The sequence below is a fragment of the Salarias fasciatus genome, chromosome 15 (assembly GCF_902148845.1).
Source record: "Salarias fasciatus chromosome 15, fSalaFa1.1, whole genome shotgun sequence".
Classification (NCBI taxonomy): domain Eukaryota; kingdom Metazoa; phylum Chordata; class Actinopteri; order Blenniiformes; family Blenniidae; genus Salarias; species Salarias fasciatus.
The window spans coordinates 11,205,011-11,218,685 of NC_043759.1; the positions used below are offsets into that span (position 1 = coordinate 11,205,011).

At 43.6% G+C, this 13,675-nt stretch overlaps 2 protein-coding genes across 3 annotated transcripts in view; one reads left to right on the forward strand and one right to left on the reverse strand.

The window, feature by feature from the left end:
• Positions 1-3,698: 3,698 nt before the first annotated feature.
• slc22a16 (solute carrier family 22 member 16) lies at positions 3,699-9,933 on the forward strand. The gene is made up of 8 exons (XM_030110568.1): positions 3,699-3,807; positions 4,587-5,057; positions 5,912-6,029; positions 6,738-7,299; positions 7,571-7,695; positions 8,309-8,418; positions 8,572-8,671; positions 8,787-9,933. Exons 1-8 carry the CDS (start codon positions 3,764-3,766, stop codon positions 8,964-8,966), a joined length of 1,710 nt encoding a protein of 569 aa, XP_029966428.1. The 5' UTR covers positions 3,699-3,763; the 3' UTR covers positions 8,967-9,933.
• The window catches only part of usta (uronyl 2-sulfotransferase a), a 50,530-nt gene continuing 43,444 nt past the window's right edge, over positions 6,590-13,675 (reverse strand). The window contains exons 6-9 of one of the 2 annotated variants that reach the window (XR_003933084.1): positions 13,576-13,673; positions 13,315-13,472; positions 11,832-13,168; positions 6,590-6,600 (exon numbers count right to left, since the gene is read on the reverse strand). Coding sequence is in view for 1 of the 2 variants with exons in the window: in XM_030110570.1 (XP_029966430.1) it covers positions 12,876-13,168; positions 13,315-13,472; positions 13,576-13,673 (549 nt within the window). In the remaining variant the exon portion in view is untranslated. Of the gene's footprint in view, positions 6,601-11,322; positions 13,169-13,314; positions 13,473-13,575; positions 13,674-13,675 lie in introns of those variants that run through there. The other variant, XM_030110570.1, reaches the window with a different exon arrangement.

Sequence of the window (13,675 nt, forward strand, 5' to 3'; positions counted from 1 at the left end):
GAATAAAAAAGAGCCCAGCAGCTATTGTTTTACTGTCATCCACATTTCATATTTGGGATGAATTATTTCCTCTCCACAGAGAGGAGCTCTTATTCACTCTTGCATAAAAGGAAACACAAAGGTCAGAGGTCAGGCAGAGGCCAACGATTAATCCCTCAAATCACTCCAACACAAGCGTCAGTGGAAAACAAAAAAAATAACTTTAAGGAATGAAAGACAAGAAGGCATAGCTGGTAACGGTGATCAGGAAGAGCTGCTGCTTGTGCGCCGTTTGCAGGAAGGTTTTGTTTCTCGCTATCGCCTAAACAAACATCAGCTCCTATCAGCTCCAGCATACGCAGGGTTCACCACATGCCAAGCAAAACCAGACGAAGCTGGAGTAAAGTAGATTCATTTTCTGAGCAATATAGAGACTTTTTTTTTGTCCTTTTGAACAAGTCTTCCACAGTGAGAAGCAGCCAGTTGTGACACAAGCAGGGGAATGGAAAGGTACAGCGTGTTTGCTTTCAGTTGGGGCGAAAAATGCCTTGTGCACACACGTGCAGAACTGTCGCTGTAATCTGAAAAATTAGAAAAGTTTCTCTTCAACATCTTCAACAGATAGTATGGATTCACGTCCTGGTATCGCGTCTACCTGGCTGACCTGGCATCTCTTGTGAGATACACATAAATGAAAAGCCTACTATGTAAAATTATTGCATGAGGTGCAAAAAGTGACATACAGAAAAGTTGCAACTGAATGAGTTTACTTGGGTTAAGCAAAGCTGATTCTAGTAAATAATATCCAAAGTGGTGACTTTGCAAGGCTTTTCTCCTCATATGTTCAAAGTATCATACTGGTGATTACCCATTGTGACCCATTGATATTCATTTGCACCACTGACCTGTTTTGATCATCATCCTGTGTGATCATTTCTCATGTGACGACACAGAGCGATAACAAAAACAAACTCCCTGTACTCAAAATCCTGCTGAATCCAGCCCAGGCAAGGTGCAGTGGGTCAATAGAGCCACAAATACAGTTGGAATCAATCATTAATCACAAACACAGAAACACAGAACGGTTGGCTTTATCTTCTGAAGGCTCCGGTCCTGTAATTCTGGGAAGCATCGTGCACATGGAGCGGGTTGGATGTATCAAACAGTGGTGCATCTGGTGATCAACAATAAAGCACCGGAGAAAAAATAAATCAGCCACACTGTAGATGAACTTCTAAGAGAAAACATGGAGGTGAAAATTGCCAGAAGTGATTGACTGACTATAAATAATGAGCAGATTAACTGTTAATTAAAACAAGGATCCCATGCTGGCACGGGGGGACAAAGAGGAGATGACAATGTGGCTCTCCCTTGTTTTATGACAACAGCTTTGACCTTGGAATTATTATAAATTCTCCAACTCATTATCACAAGGTTTAAGTGGTAAACGCCAGGCATATTCACAGCAGCTGTGTGTTTCTCTGGCTCTTCCCGGCTAATAACTAATTCTGAAAGGAGTAACGCTCTAGAAAGAAATATGGCTCCATGATGTCAGAGACAGTGTTGTATTATAGCGCTGGATGCTCTGCAGCACTATTTACAACCGAGTAAACAGTCCTGCTTTGACACGGACACCGCCGGCATCCTTCAGTCGGGATCACTTCAGGTTGTGGTGAAGTTGCATTAGTGTGTTTATTTCTGTGGCTTTGGAAACGCAATCAAGTGCAAAGGCGATGAGAGGTGAGCCGATGATGACCCAGTTCAAACAGACAAGGTTTCATTGTGTGTCCTTGTGAGAATGAGACTTTGATTACATCACTTTTAATAAATCTGTATTGGTCAAGCTAATCTCGTCTAGGAATAAGGGTAGAATAACTATAAACAACCTCAACAAACAACAACACTAAGTTCAGGGTTAGAATCAGAGTCTAGTACAGAGCAGGCATGGGCAAACTCTGTTACATGAGGCAATCTTACTTATTAAATTCTGAATAATCACTCTAAAAGACCAAAGAATCAAACTGCTATTGCATGATTCACCATTAGATCAATACCTGACTTGTCACATGTCGCTTTTGTGCGAAGGTGCACTTACGTTCTCGAAATAAACAATGTGCACCAGATAAAATGCAAGGCACTCCAGATACTGGCAAGCTGTCACTGTTGCGTCCTTGCACTGGTCGTTGTTGAGTTTTGGCACTGGGGACGTACACTGAATGGAAGGAGTGGGACATGTGCATTTGCATCTCCTATCATTTTTCAAATAAAGACAGGAGAAGAGTGATGATGACGGACAACAGAACTTTCATTGGTTTAAAATAGTAACTGTTAATAACACAAAACTACATTTTAAGCATTTTATTTTGAGCGCAATAAGAGTCATTTGAATAAATAGCTAAATACCATGGGGTTTCAAAGACAGCTGTTTTGTTGTAATGCCTTTATTCATTTTCAGTGGAAATAAAAGCACATGCGTATCCCATGACATTTTTTTTCTCCTGTGAGGCGGTTACCAGAACACTCCATCTGCCCCTGGTCCGACCCCTCAGTCAAATGTTAGAACCCACGAGTCAAAAAGTTTACTCACCCCATGGTATGGAGTAAATCTGTGCTACCCCACCAGGATTTCAAGATTTCCAAAGACATGTCTTAAAGTCCAGTTATGATTAAGGTTAAGTAATTACAAGTTATGTTAAACTACATGTGCAGTTAATACCATGTCCTTCAGAACTCATGAAAACACAGCTTGTAGTGTCAGGGATCTGCAACTTGTGGCTCTTTGGCCATTTTTTACGGCTCCCTTAAGCTTTCAGAAAATGATATCTAAATAAAGTTTTTTTTTCCTTTTTTTAATTTACACTTTGGTGTCTAGTGTGAAAATTTTCAGAAAATCTGTCTGAAAATTGATCTAGTTAATATAGTTATTTTTCAGAAAGCCTTAATAAGGCACAGTAATTAAAATGAGGGGGAAAATGCCAAAATGATTAGGATTTCTACAAGGGGGGGAATTATGAATTGTAAACAAAACAAGAAAGGCTGCTTAGTGACAGTTAAAAGGTTAAAATTACTGAGATATTGTATCTTCCTATGTGGCCATAAGATTATTGCTCCTCCTTGTGTCAACAGAGTTTGCTGTGTTTTGATGAAATTATTACTGCCTTCATAATAATAATAATACATAATACATAATAATATTTAAAAATGACTTATTTCCTTTTCATCCTGTCCTAGGCCAGTTCATCCGTTCATCTTCCTTTCTGTTTCCTCCACTGGTGTGTGAATGTGTGTGTGAATGGCTGAATGTGATAATGCAGTGTAAAGCGTTTTGGACTCTGTTCTTGCAGGATAAAAAGTGTAGTCCATTTACCATTTATTTATTCAGAGCATTCTATTCTATTCTATTCTATTCTATTCTATTCTATTCTATTCTATTCTAATAATTCTGTATAATAAAAAAACAAATAAAGCTCATTTTAAAACTTAAATATAGGTAAAATTTATTTAGTGGAAAATCTCTAAAATGTGTTTTTCGCTCCTCCAGTCTCAGACCCTTGAAATGAGGACCAGGTCTGTGCGTCAGTGTGCGCGCGCGCTTGTGCGTGACGCGGCGCGCCCCTCCTTCCAGAGGAGCTCCGGGTCTCCGTGTGGGCTGAGGAGCGGTGTGTGTGTGTGTGTAGTTGTGTTTGTGTGTGTGTGTGTGAGTGTGTGTGAGTGAGTGTGTGTGAGCCGCTGCCCTCCGCCGGGACCCTGAGCGCGCGCCGCGGAGCAGACCCACCGCAGCAGCATGACGGTCGAGAGGATCTTCGACGAACTCGGACATTTCAAAAGGTACCAACTCCATCTGCGCTTTTATCACTTTCCTCCCGCCTCACAATGACCATGCTGCCGCTTTTCTGTCTTAATAAGTTAGTTGAGAAACTTCATGAATGTATTTATATATTTAAAAGGACCTTTTGGGAGTGTTTGGATAAGTAACGGTAATAGCTTAAACGAGCAGGCTCGTTCAGTTTGCTGTGGATGCTTTTCTTTTTTTTTTCCCCCTCTTTCAAAATGACATGTGTTTTAGTTTTATCTCAGAGGAACTGTATGTCCCAATCTGTTCATTCAAAACGTACCCAGGCTGGCAGAGCCGCATGCTTCATCAAAAGCATGGATGCATGCATTTAAAAGTTCTGGTTGATTTTCATTCCATTGAATTGGTTTTATCCATTTTTTCATTCTTCTTCCTTTTCCCCACGTTTCACTGAGATCTGTGGTGAAGAGTCAATATTCCCATTGAGCTTTTTCAAACGAGAAATGCTGATCATGCTCAGAAATATGATTATCTTGCCGGTGTGCAGGCTATATATTTTGCATTTCTGATAGATTTTCTAGGTTATCCTGCAACTTTTGCTTTATTTGTTCTTCTGATTTGTTCTTCTGTAAGAAATCAAGTCTTTTGAACTGCAGGAAGTGGTTAAGTAACTATGTCTTTACATACCAGCAGCTTCTATGTCGTCGCTTTAAAGCACAAATTTGTTTTAATCATTGTTGCTATGAAATGATTTGGAGTTTTACAGCTGCTTTTTCATCTGTTTTTAATTTTTGCCCGACTTCCTCTTCTCCAGATTTCAGGCTTGTCTGTATTTTGCAGCAGCCTTTCAGGCCATAGCATGCGGAATCCACTACCTTGCCTCTGTCTTCCTGGTGGAGACTCCAAACTTTGTGTGCGGCGTTCCCGGCAACATCACCCACGTCCTGTACGGAAACATGACCGGGTCCAGCCTGGAGGAGATCCTGCCGGTCTTCAAAAGCGGACCCGTGGTGGTGAAGACGGCGGACGGGGAGCAGTGGGAGCTCAGCCGCTGCCGTAGTGCACTACGCATCGAGCCGGCGGACTTCACCTATGACTTTCACGGCAACAAAACCGTGAGCGCCTGCGCCGGGAAGTTTGTTTTCGACCACAGCGAAGTTCGGCAGAACATCGTGACGGACTGGGACTTGGTGTGTGACCGAGAGTGGCTGGCCAAGCTGTGTCAGCCCACCTTCATGCTGGGCGTGCTGATCGGAGCGCTGGTGTTCGGGGACGTTGCTGACAGGTGAGCTGAGAGAGCTGCAGGAGCGCAAGGGGGATTTTGGGAGAAGAGGTTGAATTCTGTCAGGCAGGGTGGCACATTCACGGTCCATAACGTGAAGTACGCCCTTTGACATGCACAGCGCGCAGGACATATTGAATACAGCCGCAGCAGAGGACCACACCTAGCGTCTCCCCCGACAGCTAAGAATAGCAAACCCAGGCTACAGTTTGGGCGCCTGCAGGCTACAGAGTGGCTGAAACTGTACAATATAAGATTGGACACAACTTGACTCAGTGATTCTTAAATTTTGCTTAAAAATTCAGAGCATCTCATTGACAACAAGGATTGTTTAGGCTGCCGCTCCAGGGGACAACAACAAAGCCAAATCGATTCTAATTATGTCTCTAGAACTACTGTCTCCTTCAACAGCATAATGCGTCAAACTAAACATCTTGATCTTCACAATGAGTTCATTCATTGTGCTGAAACAGTGTCCACAGTCAGCAGATCTCAGTCCAGCAGACCACCTCCGGAATGTGGACGAATGACAGATTACCTCCGAGTGAGGACATGTAGCCAACAGACCTGCAGCAGCTGCGTGATACTGGCATCTCATTCGGTATTAAAGCCTGAGGAATGTGTCCAGCACTTGTTGAAATGAGTTTCAAGGTGAAAGTTGGTTCGACCCAGTGCAAGTAAAGTTTACCTCATGTTGATGGTGAATGTGAATTGTGATGGACTGCAGCAGAAGGCCTGGCTCCTGACTTCCTGTGAGGAAGTCCTGTCTCTCATGATAACTGAATAGCTCCTTTATTCTCTCACCTGCATGTCTAAAATCAAACTTTTTTGTATTTCCTTCTTTCCCTCTCCTCCAGAGTTGGTCGCGTTAGGATTCTGATGTTCACCAGCCTCTCTCAGTTTGTGCTCGGGGTGCTGGTCGCCTTCTCAGGAAACTACTATTTGTTTATGGTGCTCCGCTTTCTTCTCGCAATGGTGAGTTCAGTGTTTCACTACTGCACTTTGTGTTGAATGAGATCAGATTGTTCTTCACAAATGACATGAGGAGGAGAAGCAGTTGGTGTGAGAGTCACAGCAAAGACAGTGTTAAAAAGTGAGAGATGCACAGCAGTAGGGAGCGTTGGAAGAAAATGTTTGCGAGTTTGTTTGTTCTCATTCCATGATGTGCGTATAAAAGTACATTTACAGGCTAAAAGAAGGGAGCCGTTACGGTTCCAAACCCACGTGGCAATTACGTTGAGCTGAAAGAATCCCTTCTCCGGCTTCATGGTTTTACTCCTCTCCCATCCCCCCCTGCTCCGTTCACTTTAGCTACAGCTGTTGTTTTTCACATCAAGCAGACCCAATCAGCCGTGCACCAGGACAGTGTACAGTCACACTAAAAGCTCCCGCAGATTTCAAAGCGAATAGTGAAATGATGGAGCATGCAGTGGTTTGTTAGGAGTAGTTTTTTGAATTGTTGATGTAAAGAGCCGCCGCTGCAGTTGATCTATAAGTTGAAAGTGAGGCTGTTTCGATCTGTTTCTGACACTAGACTTTGTAATCACTGACAGTTTACTTACTCTTGTGTGATCTGTAGCTTAGAAAAGGTCAGTGTTAGCTTGGGAGAGCCACAGCTATGCTAGCTGGTATGGATTTAAATCAGCCATTCCTGCAATTACCACTCAACTGTAAACTTGACAGGTGTCCAGCGGATACTTGGTGGTGGTGTTTGTCTACGTGACAGAGTTCACCGGAAGCAAGGTGCGCACCTGGACCTCCATGCACGTGCACGCACACTTTGCCGTTGGCGTCATGGTGGTGGCTCTGACCGGGTACCTGGTGCGGGTCTGGTGGATCTACCAGATCATCCTCTCCACCTGCACCTCTCCCTTCCTGCTCTTCTGCTGGAAGTTCCCCGAGACGCCCTTCTACTTGTTGACAAAGGGCCGCTACAAGGATGCTCAGGCCCTGCTGGACGCCATGGCGCGTTTCAACGGGCTGGAATGCCGGCTGAAGGCAGAGCAGCTGATGGAGATCGAGAAGAGCGACAAGGCCGCCGCTCTGCTGGAGCAGGAGGCGGAGGGCCAGCCGGCACAGCCGGAGAAGAAGCTGTCCATCCTGGACCTGTTTGGCAGCTGGAGGATGGCGGGCCGTACGTGCACGGTGTGGTCCATCTGGTTTATCGGCAGCCTGGGCTACTACGTCTTCTCTCTGGGTTCGGTCAGCCTGGGAGGAAATCAGTACATGAACCTCTTCCTTGTTGGTAAGTGATTTACCTTCATAGCATAAATAAGTCTCCCCGTGCATTCTAGAGTTTTTATTTGTCAAAATAAAGTAAGGTGTTTATGTGTTGACAAGAAGCGTGCACGTGTATTCCCAACGTGCCCTTCTAGGAAACATGCAGTCCAACATTTTTGCACGGCCGGGCCTCAGCAGCACTTGAGTCGGTTATTTAAGCCCGTCAGATAGAGTGTCGCGGTGTCAGTCCTTCGACAGTGCGCCGCCTGAGCGCGGCTGCCATTGGCTGTTTCCAGGTGCCGTGGAGTTGCCCTCCTACATGGTTGGCTGCTTCGCCATGGACCGGATCGGGAGGAGGATGACTTGTGCTCCGGCTCTGCTCCTGGCCGGGGTGACTTGTATACTCATCATCGTGGTTCCTGTACGTAAACTGATTCTTTGAGCGACACAGATCGCACATTGCAGCGTTAAATTGAAACACACTTTTCCAACTAAATTATTATTTGTTGTATAATTCAGCTGCATAATCAATTGCGAGTTTTGAGAAGTTTATGGAAAAATAAAAACTTTTCCTCCAGTTTATTTTAAATGTCCTCCCTCTCAGTCTACTGATCATTTTTTTACAGTCCCCTCACTGTCTGTTTGCCTGGGATTTATTGTTCTGACTATGCTCCGGGTCTGGACTTCTAACATGTGTGTTCAGTGCTCTGACTCAAGTTAGTGCAACTCGCTGGTAAACAGCTGGCAGTTCATGTTCAAGCAAATATGACCTCTGACCCCGAGAGCCATTTAGAACGCAGCGCTCAGCAAATGTGAGAGGGGAAATAGTCATGTGGATAAAACTGAAACGGAAAAGACAGCAAGTTGTAAATCTTTCTCCTGTGGGAAGACACAGTGGAAATCCAGCTGGAAACTTCTGTATGCCTCAGTATGACAAATTCTTCATGTACAATCACATCTTAACGTTTGGTGTGAAGTGTAGTAAATACAAACATACACAATGCCATTCAGTGTGTGATATACTGCTATTTCAGGAAATAGAAGCCCTGGCTATCGCCCTCAGCATGATTGGAAAGTTTGCCATCGCCATTGCCTTTGGCCTCATCTACCTGTACACCTGTGAGCTCTATCCAACAATAATCAGGTATGGAGAAACACACACTTACAAAGCAAGCCTCAAACACTACACGCTCTTTGTTTTAATGTTTTTTTTGTGAAACAGCAATTACTCTCAGTCTGAGATGACGGGGCCTGGCCATGCATCTCGTTTCATGGCCTCTCTGTGTTCTCCCTGCAGGTCTCTGGCAGTCGGTACTGGCAGCATGATGTGCCGTGTCGGCAGCGTGGTTGCACCTTTCTGCGTGTATCTAGCTGATGTCTGGCAGTACCTACCTCAAGTAATAACTTTAAACTTAAACTAAACTACTTTGCACTACTCTTCGGCGAAAGATTCAAGGCATTAAAACAAATTCTGACATATATTCTTTTATCTCTATTCCAACCTCTGTGAAGGTCATTGTGGGAATCCTGGCTTTCATCATCGGAGTGCTGACGTTGTTGTTGCCAGAGACTTTGGGTCAACCTCTGACAAACACCTTAGAAGAGGCCGAATCTCTGGGACGAAAGCCCAAGACGAAGCAGTCTCCCCTGAGGAATCGAGACGCCGAGGACGGGCTGGAGATGAAACCATAAGAAGGAAAGGAACGAGGAACCGAGCTGCCAAAAACCACAACACAACGTGGCTGATTTATTCGATCGTTTTAAAGAGTGAAAACAAGATTTAGTCACAAGTCTTAAAACGACTTTGTTGACATGTTGCTCTTCAAGACGACCAACAAATCTGTGCTTTAGGAACTTTTACAAACTTGCTTGCGTCCATTCAGGCCTCAGTGCATGAAAAGATCAAAGAAATATTGAGGACATATTATTTTAATTTCATTTCAGTTGTAATATCATTTTTTCTACTTCTGTCAACACCATTCTCATCCATTTACCTGTAAATATATTGGACATAACAACACTGCTGAGTCAGCAGAAAATGAACCTTCAGGGAATCAGACGCTTTATTTATGGGAACATCACAGTTAAATTAGACACTGTGTGAGATTGCTTATGTCTCTTTTTTTGTGTAAGGTTTCATCACCGTAGTCTGACTGACGTTCTGCACTTCAGTGGCGTTTTTCCTAAAAGTCTTGATGGTCATAATTCTTCTGCTTTTAAACAAAGGCGTCTGCGATTTAGTTACCGCTCGAGGCCCTGTTTACAGGATGATGACTGAATACGCCGTTTCAGTGTTTTTGTTTCAGAAAGGTTTCGTGTTCAGATGTTACGTCAATAGTGGGGGCTGTGGTTTTGTGTAACAACTACGAATACGAGTGTATTCACACCGAGAACAAGACGTCAAATTCAAACTCCTGGTACACTTTATGAGAAGCGTGGTTCAGTTCAAAAGGGCGAACAGCACAAAGCGCCTGGTTACAACATTTTGAAAACTAATTGCTATGTGCAGATCATGACTGCGCCTTAGATATTTGAATAGTTATGCATGCCCCATATTTAATTTTACCTATTAAAACAATACCATAATGTTCATATCTCAAAGAAGTGCCTTTAAAAAAACAAAACATATACAGTGAGTCAGCATTTAGCTGCTTTAATCTCAGGGCATTGTTATCACTGTGAAACTGCTTTTTTTTTTTTTAAAGAAAAAAAAAGCTTATTTTAGCTTCACTCTTGATTCCATCTTGCAGAAGATGTGATTGTTGAGCTTTACTCTGAGTGTTCCGTCTGCGTGTGCGCGCCAAATGAATGGGTCTCCTAGTTTTTTCCATCTGCTTCTGCAGGCATGTGGAAACCATCCTCTGCTGCATTACAGTGTTCAAGAGTCGCAATATGATCTCCAGATGTTTGGACCAAATACAGGAATGTACCACAACTGTGTGGAGATGTACAGCTGCTTTACAGTACACTACTCTCATGTCATCGTATCAACCAGGACGCTTTGTTTTCAGCCTGAACTTACGAAACGTAATCATCGTTTCTGCTTTCACTTTTTTTTTTGCTGTCGTCAAAAATAAGGATGTTTTTCTGTAAATGGATTTTTTAGTAGTATTTCTGTTCGTTGTTGAAACAATACAAAGTAAAGCTGCCATTGACTCTGCCGACCTCCTTTTCTCAATACACTTGTAACTTTTTTTTTTTTTTTTATATATATTTGTCTGAAGCCAGTGTAGTTTTCCAGAAATCTTTAATTAAATCGTTTTTTGATAAAATCCCTTCAGACTTCTCTCTCTCTTTCTCTCTGCGATTTAGACCTAGTTCTGGAAAAGTGGGGGAGTTTCTTCTTGTCCCTCGGCCCACCAATACCAACAACTTCCTGTTTGCGGGGTGAAGTGTCCCACCTCTGCAGCCCCAGCTTCCATTGCGCCACTCTGCACATAAAACCCCCTCTGTGTTCCACAACCTGCAAGTGTGTGTGTGTGTGTGTGTGTGGGGAAGGATAAGTCAAAGCGCTGTACTGAACTCTAACCAGGAGTCTTTCAACTAATGTGAGTTTCCAGTTAAGTCATGATACTGGTGCAGTTATTAGAGGACGCTATGTAGTTCAGACCGTCAGGAATCCCCCTCTGCTGTGTGTCTGTGTGTGTGTGTGTTGGAGCCCTCTTGTTGCACCACTTTTGCATGACTAAAAATAATCTTTCTTCAGAAAGTGACCCTCTGCTTCAGGGGGGACGGATGAGTTATGGCCCATGCATTGGTCCATACTGGTTACATAACCACGACATGCATGTCTTTTTTTGTCGGTGGAGATGGAGTGTGTTACAACTCGCACTGAGCTGCTGGTAATGTTAACATCTGGTATTATTGTTAACAGAAGGTGCACCAGTTCATGTACGAGCCAGTGGTGTAATTATTACTACTGCATGAGTCTTTGGTGTCATAAAATTCAAAGTATTTCATCTCATATCAAACACAAGATTGTGCATACACACACACACACACACACACACACACAACACAACAAACCTTTTTCAAGCGAGGAAGAGACCTGTTCTGCAATCATTAAGAGGACATTTATTGACTGTAACATGATGGACTGCATTAGTTGCTGATAACCAGTCTTCAGCTGTTGATGTGAGCTCGTTCTAGACACCCTTCATCCAAATGCCAAAACAAAAATACGTTCAAAGCGACCAGAAACCACTATTAAAAATGATCAAGTTATTAAAACAATGTTTTCCTTCCTGAGAGATTTATCTGGAATGCAAATGAATACAAAAAATAAATTAAACTGGCAAAAGAAAAAAAAAAAAAAAAAAGAAAACACAGAACATAAAGTATTACAATGAAAAATGTACATACAAATGATATTAGGATGGAAGGTAATATGCAGATGATGATCACATATTAGCTTATAGATGGATGATTCTTACAAGAGTGATGAAAACACACACTCCAGAAGCTGCTGGAATATTTTATGTTAGCATTAACTAGACTTCACACACTTCCATGATAACATATTGATAGATGAAATGAAACCTTCTCGCACTTTGTAACCCAAGGTAGGAAATTACTTTCCAGTTCTGACCAAATCCCTCATTTTGCCAAATAGTTCAGGCCACTTTGAATAAAGTGCTGTGTATTTCGTACAGTTTGATAATGAATCGCGGCAGACGCACTGATTTTTTTTTTTTTTTGGCACGGTTAATCTGTTCAACTTTGGATCACAATTTTGGCTCCATAAATGTTTTAGTGTTTGACTCTCACCCCATTTGAGAAAGGCCTGTACCAAATGTTACGATGCTATGCTAAGATACACTGCTGGTTTGGTTAAACTCAATCATCCATGCACACAAAGTCGGAATTCTTTGAATTCATAATTGAGTGCTAACAGTTTAACCCTCATTTATACCTAATAATAGTTTACAAATTAAACAAAATGCTATAAACCGAGTCCTCCAGACATCACTCCGCCGACTATGCTGTCTTGTCACATAGTTACCAGAACTCTTCGTGAGGTTTTGGCACTTAACACTCATCCTGGATAGCTGATATACACACAAGGCTTATGGCACATTTCAAACTCATGAATATCATGTCCCAATCCAGTTTTTAGAGCATGATCCATTTAATAAAATATGAACCGCTTTCTTGGGCAATGATCCCGCAGCAATCGCCCCAACGACCAATATTTAGTATATTTTCCAACATATTCAACCGTTCCCACCTCACACTAATCTCTCCTGGAGATTGAAGCAACGGCAAGCTCAAAGAAAATTTGAATCAAACAGTCTGAGCTTGGAATTATTTCCCACTGTCCACGATAAAATAGTTTAAATAGAAGACATGTTTCCTTCCAGAACCCCCTCCAGTCCTCAGTGCTGAGCCTGTCGTTACAGGAGCAAATCTCAGACAGAAAACAGAACCTGCATGACGCAGGCGTCAGGATCCGACAGCCCCGAAACACACCTCACAGTTATTGAGATTGCTTAAAGACAGGGAACGCTCCCCTTTGGCCCCCAGGCGGCCTCCAGTCCTCTTCAGCCAGTTCCAGCCCGGTCGCCTCTGCCCGGGCCGCATCCGCTGCTCCTCCAGCCGCCGTTAAGATTGGACCAGCCAGCTGTTGGCGTTCTCCAGGTCTGAGTCCAGCTCCTCGTCCTCCTCCAGGGGCTCCTGGGTCCGGCGGGCCAGCTCCTGCAGGAAGGCCGGGGGATACGCGGGGGGCTTGGAGATCGACTTGAGGCCGATTTTTTTCTTGGTGAGGTGGAACTGGTTGCGGACGAAGTCGTAGAACTCGTACTCGTAGCGCATGCGGTGGTACAGCACCTGCAGGGCCTCCAGGGTGGGGGTGTGTTTACGCACCGTGCCGGTCATGTTGCCCATTTTCATGAAGTCTGCAACAAGAAAAGACGTCAGACACAGAGGCTAATTCAAGTCTGACTTTTTTTTCCCTTACTGCAGCTTTGCAATTTTAAAAAATTGATGTCTTATTTTTTTAAGAAATCATCCACAAAGTGTCCATCCGCCACTGTGCACCTACGAGGACTCTTGAAGATGTCGAGGACTCCAGTAAAGTAATGAGGTAGGAGCCTCTCCAGCAGCACCAGGACATCCTCCAGCTCCTCCAGGATCCCGACCAGGAGGTAGTTCTCCATCACGTTCTGCTTGGCCCTCTCCAGAGCCCAGACTCCTGGCTCTCTGTGGGAGAAGGGAAGGAAAGGACGGGTGAGAAATGACAGAAATATTTGCTTGATGACGAATGTTATCTCTGTTTCATCGTGGAACCTAATAAAGCTGGTACCTGCACTGCGGATGCTGCCCACAGAAGTAGGGAATGATGTAGAAAACCCGAGGGTTGGAGCACTCTGGATAATTCTCTAGGATGCACACGTTGATATCCT

Coding starts and splice junctions, on each gene's coding strand:
- slc22a16 (XM_030110568.1), top strand. CDS start 3,764: ATGACGGTCGAGAGGATCTTCGACGAACTCGGACATTTCAAAAG. Junction 7,300..7,570: donor CATGAACCTCTTCCTTGTTG/GTAAGTGATTTA, acceptor GGCTGTTTCCAG/GTGCCGTGGAGTTGCCCTCC. Junction 7,696..8,308: donor TACTCATCATCGTGGTTCCT/GTACGTAAACTG, acceptor CTGCTATTTCAG/GAAATAGAAGCCCTGGCTAT.